At 38.3% G+C, this 17,239-nt stretch overlaps 3 protein-coding genes across 3 annotated transcripts; all 3 read right to left on the bottom strand.

The window, feature by feature from the left end:
* Positions 1-427: 427 nt before the first annotated feature.
* On the bottom strand, positions 428-1,780 carry LOC145009224 (protein PLANT CADMIUM RESISTANCE 3-like). The gene is made up of 4 exons (XM_078967917.1): positions 1,522-1,780; positions 1,354-1,425; positions 828-1,040; positions 428-713 (listed from the first exon to the last, which is right to left on the bottom strand). The coding sequence occupies exons 1-4, from the start codon at positions 1,727-1,729 to the stop codon at positions 637-639; spliced, it is 570 nt and encodes a 189-aa protein (XP_078824043.1). The 5' UTR covers positions 1,730-1,780; the 3' UTR covers positions 428-636.
* A 1,621-nt stretch (positions 1,781-3,401) lies between these two features.
* Positions 3,402-4,438, bottom strand: LOC145011034 (protein PLANT CADMIUM RESISTANCE 7-like). The gene is made up of 4 exons (XM_078969655.1): positions 4,246-4,438; positions 4,051-4,122; positions 3,769-3,981; positions 3,402-3,675 (listed from the first exon to the last, which is right to left on the bottom strand). The coding sequence occupies exons 1-4, from the start codon at positions 4,382-4,384 to the stop codon at positions 3,599-3,601; spliced, it is 501 nt and encodes a 166-aa protein (XP_078825781.1). The 5' UTR covers positions 4,385-4,438; the 3' UTR covers positions 3,402-3,598.
* An 11,424-nt stretch (positions 4,439-15,862) lies between these two features.
* LOC145010985 (protein PLANT CADMIUM RESISTANCE 3-like) lies at positions 15,863-16,973 on the bottom strand. Its single transcript, XM_078969586.1, has 4 exons — positions 16,704-16,973; positions 16,552-16,623; positions 16,192-16,404; positions 15,863-16,097 (listed from the first exon to the last, which is right to left on the bottom strand). The coding sequence occupies exons 1-4, from the start codon at positions 16,909-16,911 to the stop codon at positions 16,024-16,026; spliced, it is 567 nt and encodes a 188-aa protein (XP_078825712.1). The 5' UTR covers positions 16,912-16,973; the 3' UTR covers positions 15,863-16,023.
* Between the last annotated feature and the right edge of the window lie 266 nt (positions 16,974-17,239).

The raw sequence follows: 17,239 nt of genomic DNA, 5'->3' as shown, positions 1-17,239 counted from the left end.
TAGCAAAAACGAGAATGGAAGACAACAACCCTACAAAGTGCCTAATTGATCAAAAAGTGCAGCTAAGAAAAGATGAAGATGGGGAGTTGGTTAACCCGACTAAGTAAAAAAGCATCGTGGGAAGCTTACGCCATTTAACACATACTCCTCCCGATCTATCCTTTGAAGTGGGTGTTTCTATTCAGTTCATGGAGAAACCAACTGAAAAACACCTCCGGTTGGTGAAAAGTATCCTTAGGTATGTAAAGGCAACCTTGGATTATGGATTGGTCTATTCAAAAGGGGGGAAAGAAATCAAGATTGATGATTCTTTAGAGAATGAATACAACTAAAGCTACCCATTTTGTTCTCCTATCCCCGGTTTTGTTTTAATTCATAAAACCTACCAACAAGTGATAGATACCAAACTGACCACAAGTCCCATGTGTAAATACGAAACCAATACTTGTATAACAGAATAAATTTGAATACAACTAACAATTAAGTTACACATTACTACAACACGATAAAATTCAATACGCTAAGCAAAAAATATTTACCAACGATTTGGTGATCTTCTAAAAAAAACAACTATGTTGTTTATCTTTAAATTAATCTTCGGTTTCTCCAGAATGAAGTAATGAATAGGTATCTTAATTAACGGTACATTCCTCCTGGAGCCATAGGTGGCATTTGTACTCCATGATTTTGTCTCTCCATGTTACCTTGCCATCCTGTATTCAGTCATAATCATCCAAATCAGACTTTGATAAATAATAATGCAATACATTTCTAATGTATCACATGTTTGGACATATATATGTTGGCAATTAAGTGAGATCATTTACCAATAGATATGTCAAATCCACGATGTTTAAGCTCACGATACTCTTGACACAAGGCACATGGTTCACAACACCAATGAACAAGACAATCGTTGCAAGGAGTCTCACGTAGTCCATATTGGCTCCTCATCTTGCTCCGAAATACACAAGAATACAAACATCCACAACATGTGAATGCTGAAATAATTGCATAGAGAGCCCCTTGTACTCCACAGGCTGTATTAATTACGTACCAATTATTATGTTTATCTCATACACTTAATAAAATACATATTAAAACTCAAATCTATGGTTTTCTTCTGTTTTTCGCATGTACTTTTTACCTATGGATTCGTGTGTGGGGTAATCGACATGATTCATGTTGTGTTGCAATAATTTGGTAAAAAGAAGTTAAAATAAAGAATTATGTGATTTATGTTTACAAAAAAATGATGTAATCAAACAACTGAAGTTAATCCGGAAGCAATAAATAGAAATGATCTGATTATTTAAACATTCAAATCAGAAAACCCTGAGTTTATGCACTTACAAGTGTTTCCTTTGTCAATGATCTCAGCTATTTGTCCGAAAGTAATGCATGGACACCAACATGTTAAGCAACCTGTGGGATACAAAAACAAAGAAACTTGATTATATATACTTTGTGAATTGATAGTTGTAGAGAGAAGAAAAAGAAGCTGATCAGCCATGGACTTACAGTTGGGGACATCGGAGCAGCAGGCACAAAGGCTGCTGGACCATTTCTCGTTGATGGGTTTATGACCCACCGGAATACCTGTGGCATACTGCGGTGGTTCGTAATTGGATTGTGGTGGTGCCGGTGGTTGGTAATATGATTGCGGAGGAGCTGATGGTGGTGGCGATGTTTGTTTTGGAGGGTAGTCTTGGGAATGAGAAGAATACATGGTGTTTGCTGGTGGCCAATCTTGGAAATGGAGATATTTATTTATTGAGGACAGATGAAAAGAATATTTAATGTTCAAACAAAAGATTGAAATATCTATATATGCATCAAGTTGGAAGTTTCAACGATGGCTGAATTTTGACCAAGACCTTGTTTCTAACGATAACGTTTTTTAAATACTCTTACCTAACTTTTACCATTTCAATGCATAGTTTACGTTGCTTCTTGGTTACGGTTTATTTCTGAAGATTCGATGACAAAGTATTTTGAGTAAATAACAGTTTTGGTCCATGAGTATAAGTGGGTTTGTAACTTTGGTTAAAGAAAGTTTTGTCTATCAAATTTGGTTCTTATTAAGATTTTGGTGCTTGTTTCGTCTAAGTTAATAGCCTAGTTGTAATAAAAATTAAAACTACCTGTTTTGCTCTTGGAATAAATGTAATTGAGATATCATATACCGAGGAATCAAAGTTGTAATTTTATCATATTTTTTAAGTGCTTATATCTATTTTGTAACTATATATATATATATATATATATATATATATATATATATATATATATATATATATATATATATATATATATATATATATATATATATATATATATATATATAATAAAGATAAGTGAAAATTAAAAAGTTGGCCTTTGAAGTGATCAAGACCAAAATCATAAGGTAAATTCAAATAATGACCACATTTGCAATTGAAAACACCCAGAAAATAGCTATGCCCGTGTTAACAAAAACAAATTTTAGTTAATTATTTATTTTATCAATAATTAATTAGCACCGATTTTATATCTGTTTTTAATCGGAATGAAAGTATCCGTTTTTATCAAAACCTAGTTGAACCGATTAATTTAAACCTGTTGAACCAATAAATTGAATAAAATCACGTGGAAATTTAGAATTTTCATAATAAACATTAGTGGTCTTTTTGATATCTATTTAGATTTTACAAAATAAAAACAAATAATTTTATTAGAATTTTCAATATGTTTATATTAATGTAAAACTATAATTTGTTTATATATATATATATATATATATATATATATATATATATATATATATATATATATATATATATATATATATATATATATATATATATATATATATATATATATATATATATATGTTAGGTATTGATGTAAAAGTTCTCGGTATATGTTTTTTCAGTGTATATGGAATTATCTATAATGTGTATTTTTAATATTTAAATTTGTCAACATCGAATTTTTAATATTTTTATGTATGTATGGGAAAATTAGAAAAAATAATTAAAATTATAGAAACTAGTCCCAAAGGTCAAATGGATCGCGGTACAAACCTGTGTTTGAAATATTGATTATAGCTCGCCGTGTTATAACAAAAGAAAATGTTGCACAATAAGCATTTGGAAAATTTTAGTTTACTTTTTTTTTTAGAAGAATACATGTTTTAAGGTTTTTTACTTTAAAAAAAAAAGACTCGTATTCCCAAAAAAAAAACTAATAATCCAAAAATTACTTTAATTTGCCATTCAAAGATATTTAGTTTTATGTTTTATATTATTTTACAAATATCAAAAGTTTGCAATATATTTACTGAAAAAAAAAAAAAAAAAAAAAAAAAAAAAAAAAAAAAAAACCTACAGTTTACAACAAACCACTGCACAACACCCATATAAAAATAAAAATAAAAAACACACTTTTTTTATTAATCCGAAACATAGAGATCATGAAATTTGGGATCTTTAGCACCTCCAATTGATTTACACTTTTTTCTTGACTAGTTTATACATCACCGAATGTGCCCATAAACGTATATTTTTCCCTATGAGTATTGAAAACTTTAAGTACACTTGAAGTTTTGGCCCCCAACTTAACGATTCATTCCTCCAATAGCCACAGGTGGAATTTGAACTCCATGCATCTGCCTATTCATACCTTCTTTCCATCCTGAATATTTACACAATCAACAAAGACCAATTAGGATCGTATGATCAAAGTTATAATAAATATGATATCGATTTAATGCCAATGATTGATTACCAATAGACATGTCATATCCACGGCATTGGAGCTCACGATACTCTTGACACAAAGCGCATGGCCCACAACAGAAGTGAACACAACAATCGTTAGTTGGAACTTCAGGCAATCCTTGTTGACGCCTCAACTTAGTTCGATACAAACAAGAATAAAGGCATCCAAAACCCGTTAAGACATTGATAAGTGCATAACGAACACCATGTACTCCACAAGCTGTGTTATATTCAAAATTTATTAGTGGTTGAAAACCAGTTTTTGTTTGATAATCATGTAACTACTTACAAGTTGTTCCTTTGTCTACAATCTCAGCTATTTGTCCGAAAATAATACAAGGGCACCAACATGTTAAGCAACCTATCATTTAAGAAGTTAAGTAAAGAAATTAGCTGAATAAAAGAAAAATAAAAAGAGGGTAATCACCATTGATGAATGATGGTTATTGAGTATAAAAAAGATTGCATACTTCTGGTGACTTACAATTTGGGATATCAACACAACAGTCACATAGTCCACTTGACCAGGACGTCTGAGTTGATGCAGAAACGCCGGTGGTATATGGTGGTTGACCATATCCTTGTGGAGGGGCTGAGAGATGTGGAGGCTTAGGAGAATACATGATTACTCAAACCAATAGTCAAGAGTTGCTATGAGACAGCTACTATGAACCACATATTTATGGATCACATGGATATTTTACTTGAATCAACAGGGGAAATAATAATAATTTTATGCATCAACTTGGAACTTTCTTATAATATTTTACGCTAATATATGAACAAACCCATTGATGTGCAAGGTACTAAAATAGAAGATGACGTACATATAGATATATCATGTACTCATTATATGATGACATTTTCTTTAATATAAACTTGGATCAATTTTGACTTTGGGTTTAATGAGCTTAGCATGGGACCTTCTTATCCAAATGTTCTACGACCGTATAGTATTGGGTTTATTTAGTCGTATATATCTTCTAGTTGTTTTCCTATTGTTTAGCTTGTTAGCTTTATCTCTTAAGTGCTATCAGTATATAGCCTCCTCACATTTGTAATTGTTTTGAAGATATACGAAAAGATTGTTCCCTGTTCTATCAATTTTATCATAGTATGAGAGTGGGTTACAATCTAAACCCTAATCACCTTCCTCCCTAGCCGCAACCATGGCCGGCGACACGAGTGACACCCCAAAGAAAACCGTAGGAGCACCGGACATCAACTCACCATTCTATATCCATGTGTCTGACTATCCGAAACAAATGTTGGTCAATGACACTCTAACCAACAACAAGTATACAGATTGGTCCCAAGAGATGATGAACTTTCTCTACGCCAAAAACAAGGTAGGATTTGTTGATGGTTCCATTCAAAAACCTGAAAATGACTCTGAAGACTACATGACATGGATGAGATGTGATGTTATGGCCGATAAAAGGCTGGCTCACAACAGCAATGGAAAAGGATATCAGTTCTAGTGTTAAGTATGCTAACACAGCCTCATAAATATGGTCTGATCTCCTTAAAAGATTTGGAAAAGAAAGTGCTCCATTAAAGCAAAGTCTCACTACTACTCACCAAAAAGGAGCTTCCGTCTCTGCATACTACACTTAGGATGGTTGCTATGTTATTGCTATGCTAGATTTCATCTTGGTTTAGTATGGTTGCTATGTTAGATTGCATCCTGGCTTAGGATGGTTGCTATGTTATTGCTATGCTAGATTTCATCTTTGTTTAGTATGGTTGCTATGTTAGATTACATCCTGGCTTAGGATGGTTGCTATGTTATTGCTATGTTAGATTTCATCCTGGTTTAGGATGGTTGCTATGTTGGAGATCGGTTAGATCGGTATCCTGGTTATAGGATGGTTGCCATGTTAGTGATCTGTTAGATCTGCATGTTTACTTATTATATGTATGTGCGCATGTTTATTGGTTTGGGGAAGGGTTGAGGCAGGTCCTGATGTGTGCCAAGACACTCTGGGCGGACCGGGTAGACTGCAGGCCCGGGTCGGGCAAATCCAGTCAGGCCGAAGGCCCAGCGAGCGGTCTGGATAGGCCGAAGGCCCCGAGGAGGGCGGTCTAGAAGTGTCGATGGCTCGGAGAGCGGTCCAGATAGGCTGAGGACCGGGAGTCGGTCCAATCAGATTGATGACTCATTATACATGATGTTTGTTGTTTTCTTATATGTTTATATGATATGGTTATATATGTATGGCGTTGGTATTTTGGGGGTAACTCACTAAGCCTTCGAGCTTACATTTATCGATAATTGTTTTAGGTATTCTGATGATCGCGGGAAGGTGAAGGCATGATCGTGCACCTCCTTACATTTTCATGATTGATTATGGGGATGCTATGATGTTTAAATTATTTTGAAAGTAAACTGTAATAACTTAATGGTTTTAAAGGTTTTAAAAAGTTTTAAATTGGCTTGAATTTTATGGATGTTACAAGTTGGTATCAGAGCCTTGGTTTGAGTGAATTGGAGAAACATTTATGTGAATCCAGTCTCAAGTCAAGGAAAGATTTTCAAAATAATTTCTAAATGGATTTCAAAAATAAGTAAAGGAGGATGCAGGGTGTACGATCAGTCGGAGCTAGTAAGTAGACCCAAAATACCATACATAATTTGCTTACATGATATGTTAGAACAACATGCTGGTACTAGGATAGGGATCTTCATGAATTGCATGATAGAATTGCCTGATTACATGATGATTGATAGCCTAGGGTTTTCCTTATATGAAATTGACATCATTACTGTAGTTGCTTAGTATATGTAACACGATTGTATATTAAGATCTTATAGCCTGAGAATGTTTGGTTTTACTTTATTTCCTATTCCTTGTCTGGTTGTGAGCTTAGAGTAGGACCGAGTATTCGAAAGTCTATATGGTCCAACGTTATGTATGGTTAGCATATACAAGGGCTGCAGGGTTGGTGGAAGTTTCATGGGTGGGTTGTGAGAGGCTGGGAGGCAAGTTATGGGATCTTTAACATTCCTCTATGAGTGAGGTTTGAGCGCTCGCTATGATTATGTATATTGTTAGGGCGTTGTGATGATAATTGAGACAAATATGGGTAGGTGTGGAAGGTAGTATGGGCCTGTACTACTGAAAGCACAGGACCCGTACGCGTAGCAAGAACATCATAAACCCTAGGGTTTGGTTGGGAATTGGTTCTTTTCATTATATGGGTTATCAGAGATATTTCTGGTATATTACCATAATGGTGGTTACGAGACATCTTGAGACCGAATCCAAGTTTGGATCGAGAGCTGGCAGCAAGGATAGGCCAGCATTGTCAGAGGACCGTGTTAGTGAGATCATCCTAGGGGAGGTGATCGGGATTGTCCGGGAATAGTTTTTTTGGGATGTTTCAGTCTATTAAGACCGTCATTGTTGAGTATTTCGACGAGCGTTATGCAGCCATTGTCGTGACGGCCGCCGCAACAGCTTCCACAGCTGTAACGACGATAGGGGGAGAAGCTGGACGAGCTTTCCAGAACCGGGACTTGTTATTGGTGCATAATCTGATGAGCAGAGGGATACAGTTATTTGGGAGCAGGAAGATGACCTGTAGTCGTTATATTTTCATGGGTTGAGCGGGAGAGAATAGCTTGTGGGTTTCTAGATTTGAGGCTTGGGGTTTTGCTCGAGACTGGAATGTGCGTCGCAGGGACACTGGAAAGGAGTGATGATTATGTTTAGCTGGGGTTTTACAGCTGGAAGTGGAATGGCTAATTAATGAATTGGATTGTCATTTGGTAGGGAAAGGATTGTGCCCTCTCAGTTTTTCGAGCTCGAAGGAGTGACCAGACTTGTGACCCGGGGGTAGGTTGTTTTCTAGCTTGGGGTCAGTCGGTTACAGAGGTTGGCAACATTATTTCAGCGCCGATGAGCGCAGGTGGGTCAACTTGGCATAAGTATGTGTGGAGTCTGGTTTGCCTTGGATCTCTTGCGTCGGACGGTAAGGAGTGATTGGACAATCTATTTCACATTTGGGATTGTAGATTATGTCTTGGGAGTAGTTGTAGCTCGGTTTAGGGCAGAGGTTGTTTCAGCTGCTGCAGTTCAGCTGTGGACGTTTGAGCTGGTAATTGAGTCAGGGTGCGAACCCTGAAGAGACTGATTCTAGAGCCTGATAGAGGGATGTTTATTGGAAAACCTTTGGAAAAAGGGGTATTACGTGGGAAATCCACGGATAGGGTTGCTCATGATGGTTATTCAGCATTGTCGGGACTCAGTGGTATTAACAACCATTTGTGATTGATGAACGAAAGCGCCATTGGAAAGGGATTCGTTGCCGAGGTATTAGTTGGAGCGTTTGTCTTTTTTCCTTCAGGACATGAGTGTAGGGTCGCTCAAGCATTAGTGGCTGATGGTTTCTCTGGAGTTCAGCAAGTTCTCATCTGCTTCATGGAAGTGTATGATCATTCGGGATGGGCTAGTAATGGAGCATTAGTGGGAAAGAGTTTGTTAGCCTTGGATCAGTCGTTGGGAAGTGAGAAGGATTGAGAATCCTCCAATTTTCATGAACTATGAAGGCTTAGTCGAATCTATGTGGGGGAGTGTTGCCCCACGATGTGGAAGTGGGAGAGGTTTTGAAATAGGGATAAGTTTCATAACCCGATAAGAAGAATGGAGGCCCTAGTAGCTGCTCGGTTTGAGGTTTGTGTGAGTTGGGGGTTCGGTAAACTCCACATTATGTGTATCACGTCTTCTCAGTAGTTGATAGTAGAAATTAGGGAATCAGGTTGGAAGTCTGGTTATGATTGAGTTAAGTTCGAGTATGCACTCGAGGGTGTGCTCAACTCTGAGGGTTTTTGGATTGATAGATTGAAGGTTTTGTTAGCTGCCAGGGCTCGGCAGCATTTCAGCACGACTATGCGGGTTATTTAACGTATGTGATAGACACGTAGGGCAGGGAACATACCATGGGTTCAGAAGAGGTAGTTGATCGTTGTGAGGCCTGGGTTTAGGCTAGGGAAAATTCAAGTGAAGGATTCGGAGTTCGGAACCCTTAGAGGGCTAGAACAGACTGAATTAGAGATTCCTGGGAAGAATGGTTCAGGGTGATTTACAATGATTTTTGAGCAATCCAGATACACTGAAGGCCAATGGGCGTACCAGTCAGGCCGAAGGCTTGGAGAATGGTCCAGGCAGGCTGAAGGCCCAGAAGGGTGGTTCAAAACATGCTGAAGGTTATGAGAGTGGTCCAGATTGGCTAAAGGCCTGGTAATGCGGTCCAGTCATGCTGAAGAGTCTGTATGTGTTAGTAGATCGGTATGTGGAGAATGAGGGAGTATGTTACCATGCAATGACAATTGATAAGGTCTGGCCCCAAGTATTGATCATGATGATGGGGTTAGCTAAAAGTTGTGTATGGGCCTTGTTAGTTATGTGATCAGATTCAGAGTGTATGAGTTAGAGAATAGCAGTTGCTCCACATGGGTATTGTTTTAGCATCATGGCACTTACGGATGTGGTGAAGGTTGTTTGAGTAGACTTCCTGGGAGAATGGAAGGGAAAGGTATGTAGCTCCGGGAAGTAGTATTGGTCATATGAAGGGAAAGTAGTAGTGTAAAGGGATGATCGAAAGTATTTCAGTTATCGTTAATGAGCACTAGAAATGTACCAGTTGTATGGAAGCACATCCGGGTTGAATGTTTGCTGAGGTTGTGGAATGGCTAGCGTTGATGTCGAATCAGAGGAGTTCCGAAGTGATACAAGGGTGATCCTTGGGTTTCAGTTTATGGTTGTAGTCATGAGTTATGTATGTGGTGGTGTTCCATCCTAGGGATGGTTGGACCCATCGTAGGCATGCCTGGTTTTCCAGGCCGGGGTTGTTTGGGCTAGGTACGGTGTGTATATGCTTTATAGATACGTATTCATGAGAGTTGCTCGGGGGCTGTGGAATGTATTATCATGTCAGCATGGTAAGGGATTTGATTCAAGGGTGAAACGGGATGAGTTTCCATCCAGTGCATTTTGATAAAAGTAGTGCCAGTTGGGCAATGGATAGTAGGTTAACACTGGGTCAGGACCCGACAGTTTATATTGATTATAGTTTTCACATGCGGTGAATGAATGCGTAAGACAGAAATACGGTAGTGTCACCAGGTGACACTTAGTTGATCATGTTGTCATCTGAGAAAAGAAGCCGGTGGCCGGCGTGAAGCAGTTGTCAGGACCCTACAGGGGAAGAGATGGACTTTATAGGGATTCAATAATAGTGTTTGAAGGGAACCTGAGCCGGTTCGAGATCAAAGGATGCATTGTGGGAGTATCATTTGGAACTGTGTGCTACAACAGGCATCGAGGACGAAGCCTAATTTAAGTAGGGGAGAATTGTAACATCCTAAGTTTAGAAGCAAGAGTTCAAGGGTGTAATGTGTATTTAAGGGGTGGACTCGGCGAGTGGGTGTGTTTACGCGTCGAGTCGGAGCAGGATTCTGGTCGCGAGTTAAGTGACCAACTCGCCGAGTCAACAGTTGGACTTAACGAGTTGGTGCTGAGTAGAGAAACCCCAATCTTCGGGTTTTCACCCTATTTAAAGCACCTTATATCCTCCCCTCATCCTCCTTAGCACCCTTTGAGACCCAGAAAACCCTAAACTCGTGTGTGTGAGGCCTTGGAGGAAGATTGACGCTTTGCAAGTTAGTTATAATGGAAGAAACTTGAAGATCAAAAGGCTTGCATCAAGAGAGTGGTGTGGATCTAGAATCTACTTCAGTTTGGGCACATTTTGGAGATAATAAGTTGTTACCTTCACTCTTTTGCATCTAGATCTATCATCATTTGAGATTTGGGGCATTTTTGGTATTATTGAGAACTATTTATAGTTAGAGGCTTAGATCTGAGGTTGCTACTTCAGATCTCGGCTTGTGATCGTCCAAAATTTCATAAAGCTTCTGTCTAAGAGTTATTGGTGAGGCCCATTTGTCTTAAACCTAAGCCCTAGAGTGTTTTAGGCCTATATCTCCTTGGTTTCACGTAAAGTTTGCCACTTTATGTGAGGGTTAGACTATAGAAGAGTGGATCTATGGATTTGAGCCCCTGTATGGCTCGAAAAGAAACTGTATGGTTTCAGAATTGGAGAGACTCGATGAGTCACATGGGTGTACTCGACGAGTTGTATGAACATGTGCATGGAATCGGTAAGTTGGAAGAACAACTCGGTGAGTCTGTTGAAGATTGCCTTGGACTCGGCGAGTCTGTTCTTTGACTCGACGAGTTTGGTCGCAGAATCCAACCTTTTTTGGTTAAATCTTTTGATTAGTGAGTCGGTTGGTGACTGTGTGAGTTGGACAGGATGGAATTCCGAGATCGTTGAACTCGACGAGTCTTGGGGCGACTTGACGAGTTGAGTCGTGTTATGGGAGTTTCTGAGTATAAGAACTCGACGAGTCGACGGGTTTACTCGGTGAGTAGAGTTAAATAGGAAGGTCGACTTTGACTGAGGACTTTGACTTTAAGCAAGAGTTGACTAGTTTGACTTCCAATGGTATTTTAGTAATTTTGATATTTATGGAATTGGTTCTTTGGTAGTGTTCTGTGGTGAAGTTTGTGTCGCTGGTCGGAGCATCTTGGTCTTATCTCTTCAGTCGGCAACTCCAGGTGTGTTCCCCTCACTATATCAATAGGGTCTACGACACCAAGGTTGGCCCTTTATGATTTACATCCTAGCTTAGGATAGTTGTTATGTTATTTTTATGCTAGATTTCATCTTGGTTTAGGATGGTTGCTATGTTTGATTACATCCTGGCTTAGGATGGTTTCTATGTTATTGCTATGTTAGATTTCATCCTGGTTTAGGATGGTTGCTATGTTGGAGATCGGTTAGATCGGTATCCTAGTTATAGGATGGTTGCCATGTTAATGATCTGTTAGATCTGCATCTTTAGTTGTTATATGTATGTGCACATGTTTATTGGTTTGTGGAAGTGTTAAGGCAGGTCCTGCTATGTTCCGTAGTGCCAAGACACCCTGGGCGGACCGGGTAGACTGCAGGCCCGGGTCGGCCAAATCTAATCAGGCCGAAGGCCCAACGAGCTGTCCGGATAGGCTGAAGGCCCCGAGAAGGGTAGTCCAGACGTGCCGATGGCTCGGAAGGCGGTCCAGATAGGTTGAGGACCAGGAGTCGGTCCAGTCAGACTGATGACTCATTATACATGTCGTTTGTTGTTTTCTTATATGTTTATATGATATGGTTATATCTGTACGGCGTTGGTATTATTGGGGTAACTCACTAAGCCTTCGAACTTACATTTATCGATTATTGTTTCAGGTATTTTTATGATCATGGGAAAGCGAAGGCGTGATCGTGCACCTCCTTACATTTTCATGATTGATTTTAGGGATGCTCTGATGTTTAAATTATTTTGAAAGTAAACTGTAATAACTTGATGCTTTTAAAGTTTTTAAAAAGTTTTAAATTGGATTGAATTTTATGGATGTTACAGTCTCTACTCGATGGGAGTGTTTGGGAGAGAAAGAAAAGCAATGATGACGACAGCCGACACTTGGCGCAAAAGACTAGGCCACGCTTCCGGTGAAAACCTTACAAAAATTAATTTTCTTAATAGTTTTTTGTTTGATAAGTCTTGTGATTCTTGTTCCAATGGAAAACATACTAGGCTTCCTTTTTATAGTAGTGAAATTAAAAGTACTGATTGTTTTGACTTATTGTATTGCGACATATATGGCAAATATCGCATTTCATATCTTTCAGGTGCTAGCTATTTCTTGACTATTGTTGACGATTTCAGTAGAACCGTTTGGGTTTTATGTTAAAATTTAAAAATGAAGCTAGCAAACATTTGATAAGCTTCCACAAAATCATTAAAATTAAATTTAAAAAATATGTTATAAGGATTAGGTGTGACAATGGTGGTGAATTTAGCTCAAATGATGTGCTAAAGTTCTATAATGAACAAGAAATCCTCCTTGAAAACACATGTCCACATACCCCACAACAAAATGGGGTAGTTGAACGAAAACACATGCACCTTCTTGAAATAGCCTGCGCCTTGATATTTGAAGCAAACCTTCCAAAACGATTTTGGGGTGAATGTGTGATGATAGCCGCTTACATCATCAACCGTTTGCCTCCTAAAGTTATTAACAGCAAAACTCCGTATGAAATTCTTTTCAAACAAAAGCTGGAGTATGATATGATGAGAATTTTTGGATGCATGGTCTATTTTAGGAATACTGAGATGAAAAGAGACAAATTCGAGATGAGAAGAAGACCCGAGATTTTCTTAGGCTATCCAACAGGAACCAGAGGCTACAAGCTACGACATCGAGAGTAAAAGGCTAATTTTGACTAGAGATGTTCATTTTCATGAGAATAACTTTCCTTTCAAGGTCATCAATAATATTAGTCAAGAAGATCCTCTAGATACATCGAGTCATTGTGAGAACACATATGAAGATGAAATAGTTGAGGATCACATTAAACAAAATAGTAAACCTATCATCACTGCTGATAATACTAACCAAGAAAATTCTAAACCAAATGTTGAATACCACCCAACTCAAGAACATGAGATTGATCGTGTCCTTGAGGAATCTCGTCCAAAACGAACCAGATCCCAACCAACGCATCCTCAAGATTACGTCGTCACTCTCCCTCCCTTGGTAGATCCTATGCACACCTCATCAAATCAATCTTCCTCGACGGTACATTCCTTAACAAACTATGTCTCTTATAAAGATTTTTCTGATTCTCATAAGGCTTTCTTAGCGGCTATTGACTCCAACAATGAGCCAAAGTTTTTCTATTAGGCTGCAAAGGACGAACGGTGGAGAGAAGCCATGAAAAGGGAGATCCGTGCTCTTGAAGAAAATGGTACTTGGAGTCTTGAACATTTACCAAAATGCAAGTGTGCTATTGATTCAAAGTGGGTTTACAAGGTGAAGTACAAACCCAATGTTGAAATCGAGCAGTACAAAGCTCGTCTTGTAGCAAAGGGTTTCACTCAGATGGAAGGATTCGATTACCATGACACCTTTGCTCCGTTTGCCAAGTTAGTCGCCGTTCGAATCCTCCTTGCAGTAGGAGTCAAGAAAGATTGGAGCATTCAACAATTGGATGTTAACAATGTCTTCTTGCATGGCGATCTTCATGAAGAAGTCTACATGAAGCCACCTCAAGGTTTACAGAGGAAGGAGATACTAGAGTTTGAAGGCTGAAGAAATCGATATATGACTTAAAATAGGCTTCACGGAATTGGTATGAAAAATTTACCAATGCTCTCCTTGAACTTGGCTTTTACCAATCCAAAGCCGATCATTCTCTTTTTGTTTAATGAGTAGATAAGGGTTTTTATAGCTGCTCTTATTTATGTCGATGATGTGATCATTATCGGGGATGACACACAAAAGATACAAGACACAAAGAAAGAGCTTGATAAATTGTTTAGCATCAAAGACCTTGGTAACTTAAAATACTTTCTTGGTATTGAGGTTGCTCGCACCTCAGAAGGTTTAGTACTAAGCCAGCGAAAATATATCTTAGATATCTTGGCAGATTGTGGTTTACAAGGGTGACGGCCAAGTACCTTTCCTATTGAACAAAATTTGAAGCTAACCAAAGTGAAGATCAGCCACAAGTGGATGCTAGTAAGTATCGTCACATAGTTGGTCGTTTGCTCTATTTACAAGCCACTAGGCCCGATATTGCTTACACTGTGAACATCTTGAGCCAATTTGTTGCTGACCCACGACAACCACACCTAAACGTTGTTCATAGAGTTCTACGCTATCTCAAAGCTACTTTAGGGCAAGGAGTTCCTTTCCCTCGTGAAAGTGGATGTACCCTCATGGCTTATTGTGACGCATATTGGTTGGAATGCCCACTTACCAGAAAGTCTAGAACAAGTTATATACTCTTGCCGGGGAATGCTCCTATATCTTGGAAAACAAAGAAGCAATCAGTTGTGTCCAGATCATCAGCAGATGCGGAATACAGATCCATGGCTTCTATTATTATGAAGTTCTGTGGGTTCGTTGGCTCATAAAGGATCTAGAAATTATTATCACTGGCCCGACTTCGTTATGTTGTGATAATCAAGTTGCCCGTCACATCACTAGCAATCTTGTCTTCCATGAGAGAACTAAACATGTGAAAATGGACTGTTATTTTGTTCGTGAAAGGGTGGATTGTCACAAGATACAACCTCGGCATATTGAGTCTAAAATGCAGATTGTTGATATCCTCACGAAAGGATTCGGAACTCACCGGTTAAACTTTCTTCTTGACAAGTTGGGCGTTCGAATCTACACGTTCCAACTTGAGGGGGAGTATTGGGTTATTTAGTCGTATATATCTTCTAGTTGTTTTCCTATTGTTTAGCTTGTTAGCTTTATCTCTTAAGTGCTATCAGGATATAGCCTCCTCACGTTTGTAATTGTTTTGTAGATATACGAAAAGATTGTTCCCTATTCTATCAATTTTATCATATAGAGCGTGTTAAAGTGCGGTTTACATATATTTAAGAGGTTGGAGTTATCTTGAAGAAGGATTTACCATCAAATAATGTTGAAATTCAATTCCAAACATCTAAGGTATCATATCCTTTAAAGATTCAAGCTTGGGGGTGGGTTGAGGATTAATAAAAAATTTACTTTTTAGTAGGTGGTGTGTTAATACGAGTTCGATGGTTTAAGAGACTAAAGCTCATGTTTCTCTTTGGTGGAGGGATATCCGTGTCACCGTAGGATCTATTGATATGAAGGTACGAGAGCTAATCACAAACTTCACAGGTGTGTCGAGGTTGTGCTCTTTGCTCTAGCTTGTATTGTGTGGCATTATCGCAATGAGAGTGCCTTCAATAACGAGAGTAGAAGTTCTAAATTATGGACTTGGCTAGTGAAATCAAAATGGTGGCATCCAAGTGGTTAAAAACAAGAACTAATAGTGGTTTTAGAATGAATTGGTTAAAATGGTGCATTGATCCTAAAACTGTTTGTCTAATGTTTTGTAACTCTTAGCATTTTGTTAGCATTTCTATTTATTTGTCTTTCGCTGTTAAGGAAATAAAATAATGGTATAATAAAATTTGCTTATAACGCCCACTCAAGCACAAATATACAACAGCTTGGCACAAATTCAATATACCAATACACAAATAATACAAAGGTACTTCATGAGATAATTTATACATCTTTAAAATTCAATTTCTCACAATGAGTTATATTCACCGATGAACCCAAATTAAAGAAGCACATAAGAGCGATGGTGTATGGTTTTAACGGTACATTCCTCCAGGAGCCATCGGTGGCATATGTACATCATTCTGTCTCTCCATGTTACCTTCCCAACCTGGAATTTAAATACACCTCAAAATCAAACTATGATATATAATAATACAATATATTGTAAACATATCACATGTTGCTTAAATGGGATTGCTTACCAATAGATATGTCAAATCCACGATGTTTAAGTTCACGATACTCTTGACACAAGGCACATGGTTCACAGAAAAAATGAACAAGGCAATCAGGACATGGGTTTTCACGCAACCCGAATTGACTCCTCATCTTAGTCCGATTTGTACAAGAATACAAGCATCCACACCCTGTGAAAGCCTGGATTAAGGCATAGAGAGCCCCATGTTCTCCGCAAGCTGGATAACACATTAGCTAGTTTGTTTATCTCAAATATCTAAAATAATGAACACTTACACACCATCGGCAAAAACCCATTTTTTACTTTAAATTAGTTTACACTGGATAACATAGTATCAATACATTTAGCAAAAGAAGTTACTTACAAGTGTTCCCTTGGTCAATGATCTCAGCTATTTGTCCGAAAGTAATGCACGGACACAAACATGTTAAGCAACCTGTGGTAAAGAAACTGGATTTATATTTCGTTCTATCTTGTAAAAGAGAAGAAAAAGAAGGTCATCAGCCATGGACTTACAGTTGGGGACATCGGAGCAGCATGCACAAAGGCTGCTGGACCAGTTGACGTTAAGGGGAGGAGGAGTTACGTGTTGAGCTGGAACACCAGTGGCATGCGGCTGAGGAGGTCGTCGTTGTGGTGGTGGTGTTTGTTGGTGGTATAATGGTGGTGGGGCTGATGGTGGTGGTGATCTTAATGAATACTCTAGTGGGAGAGAAGGGTACATGATGCAATTATGAGTTAGTTTATGGTGCACGAATATCGTCAATATTTGACTGAAATTAAGTGTTTTGATGAATATTTAATGTTTAAACACACCTAACTATTATTTAAGCGCCAACTTGGAGGTTTAAGTAACGTTGACGAAGACCTTGTTCTTATCGATAAAAAAACCTTTGAACTTTCTACAACTTATGAACTTTCTATAATCCAATTTATAAAAGAATTAAATATAACACAAAAATACATACATTGAACCGAATGGACACAAGAGGTTGAACGAAAATTTCTTACGCATATAAATCTATCTATAGGACCATTTCAAGGGTAAATTG

This window comes from Lactuca saligna, chromosome 8 (genome assembly GCF_052625555.1).
Source record: "Lactuca saligna cultivar CGN05327 chromosome 8, ASM5262555v1, whole genome shotgun sequence".
NCBI lineage: Eukaryota > Viridiplantae > Streptophyta > Magnoliopsida > Asterales > Asteraceae > Lactuca > Lactuca saligna.
Note: the sequence above shows the minus strand (reverse complement) of the source record. Positions and strands in the feature narration are given on the sequence as shown.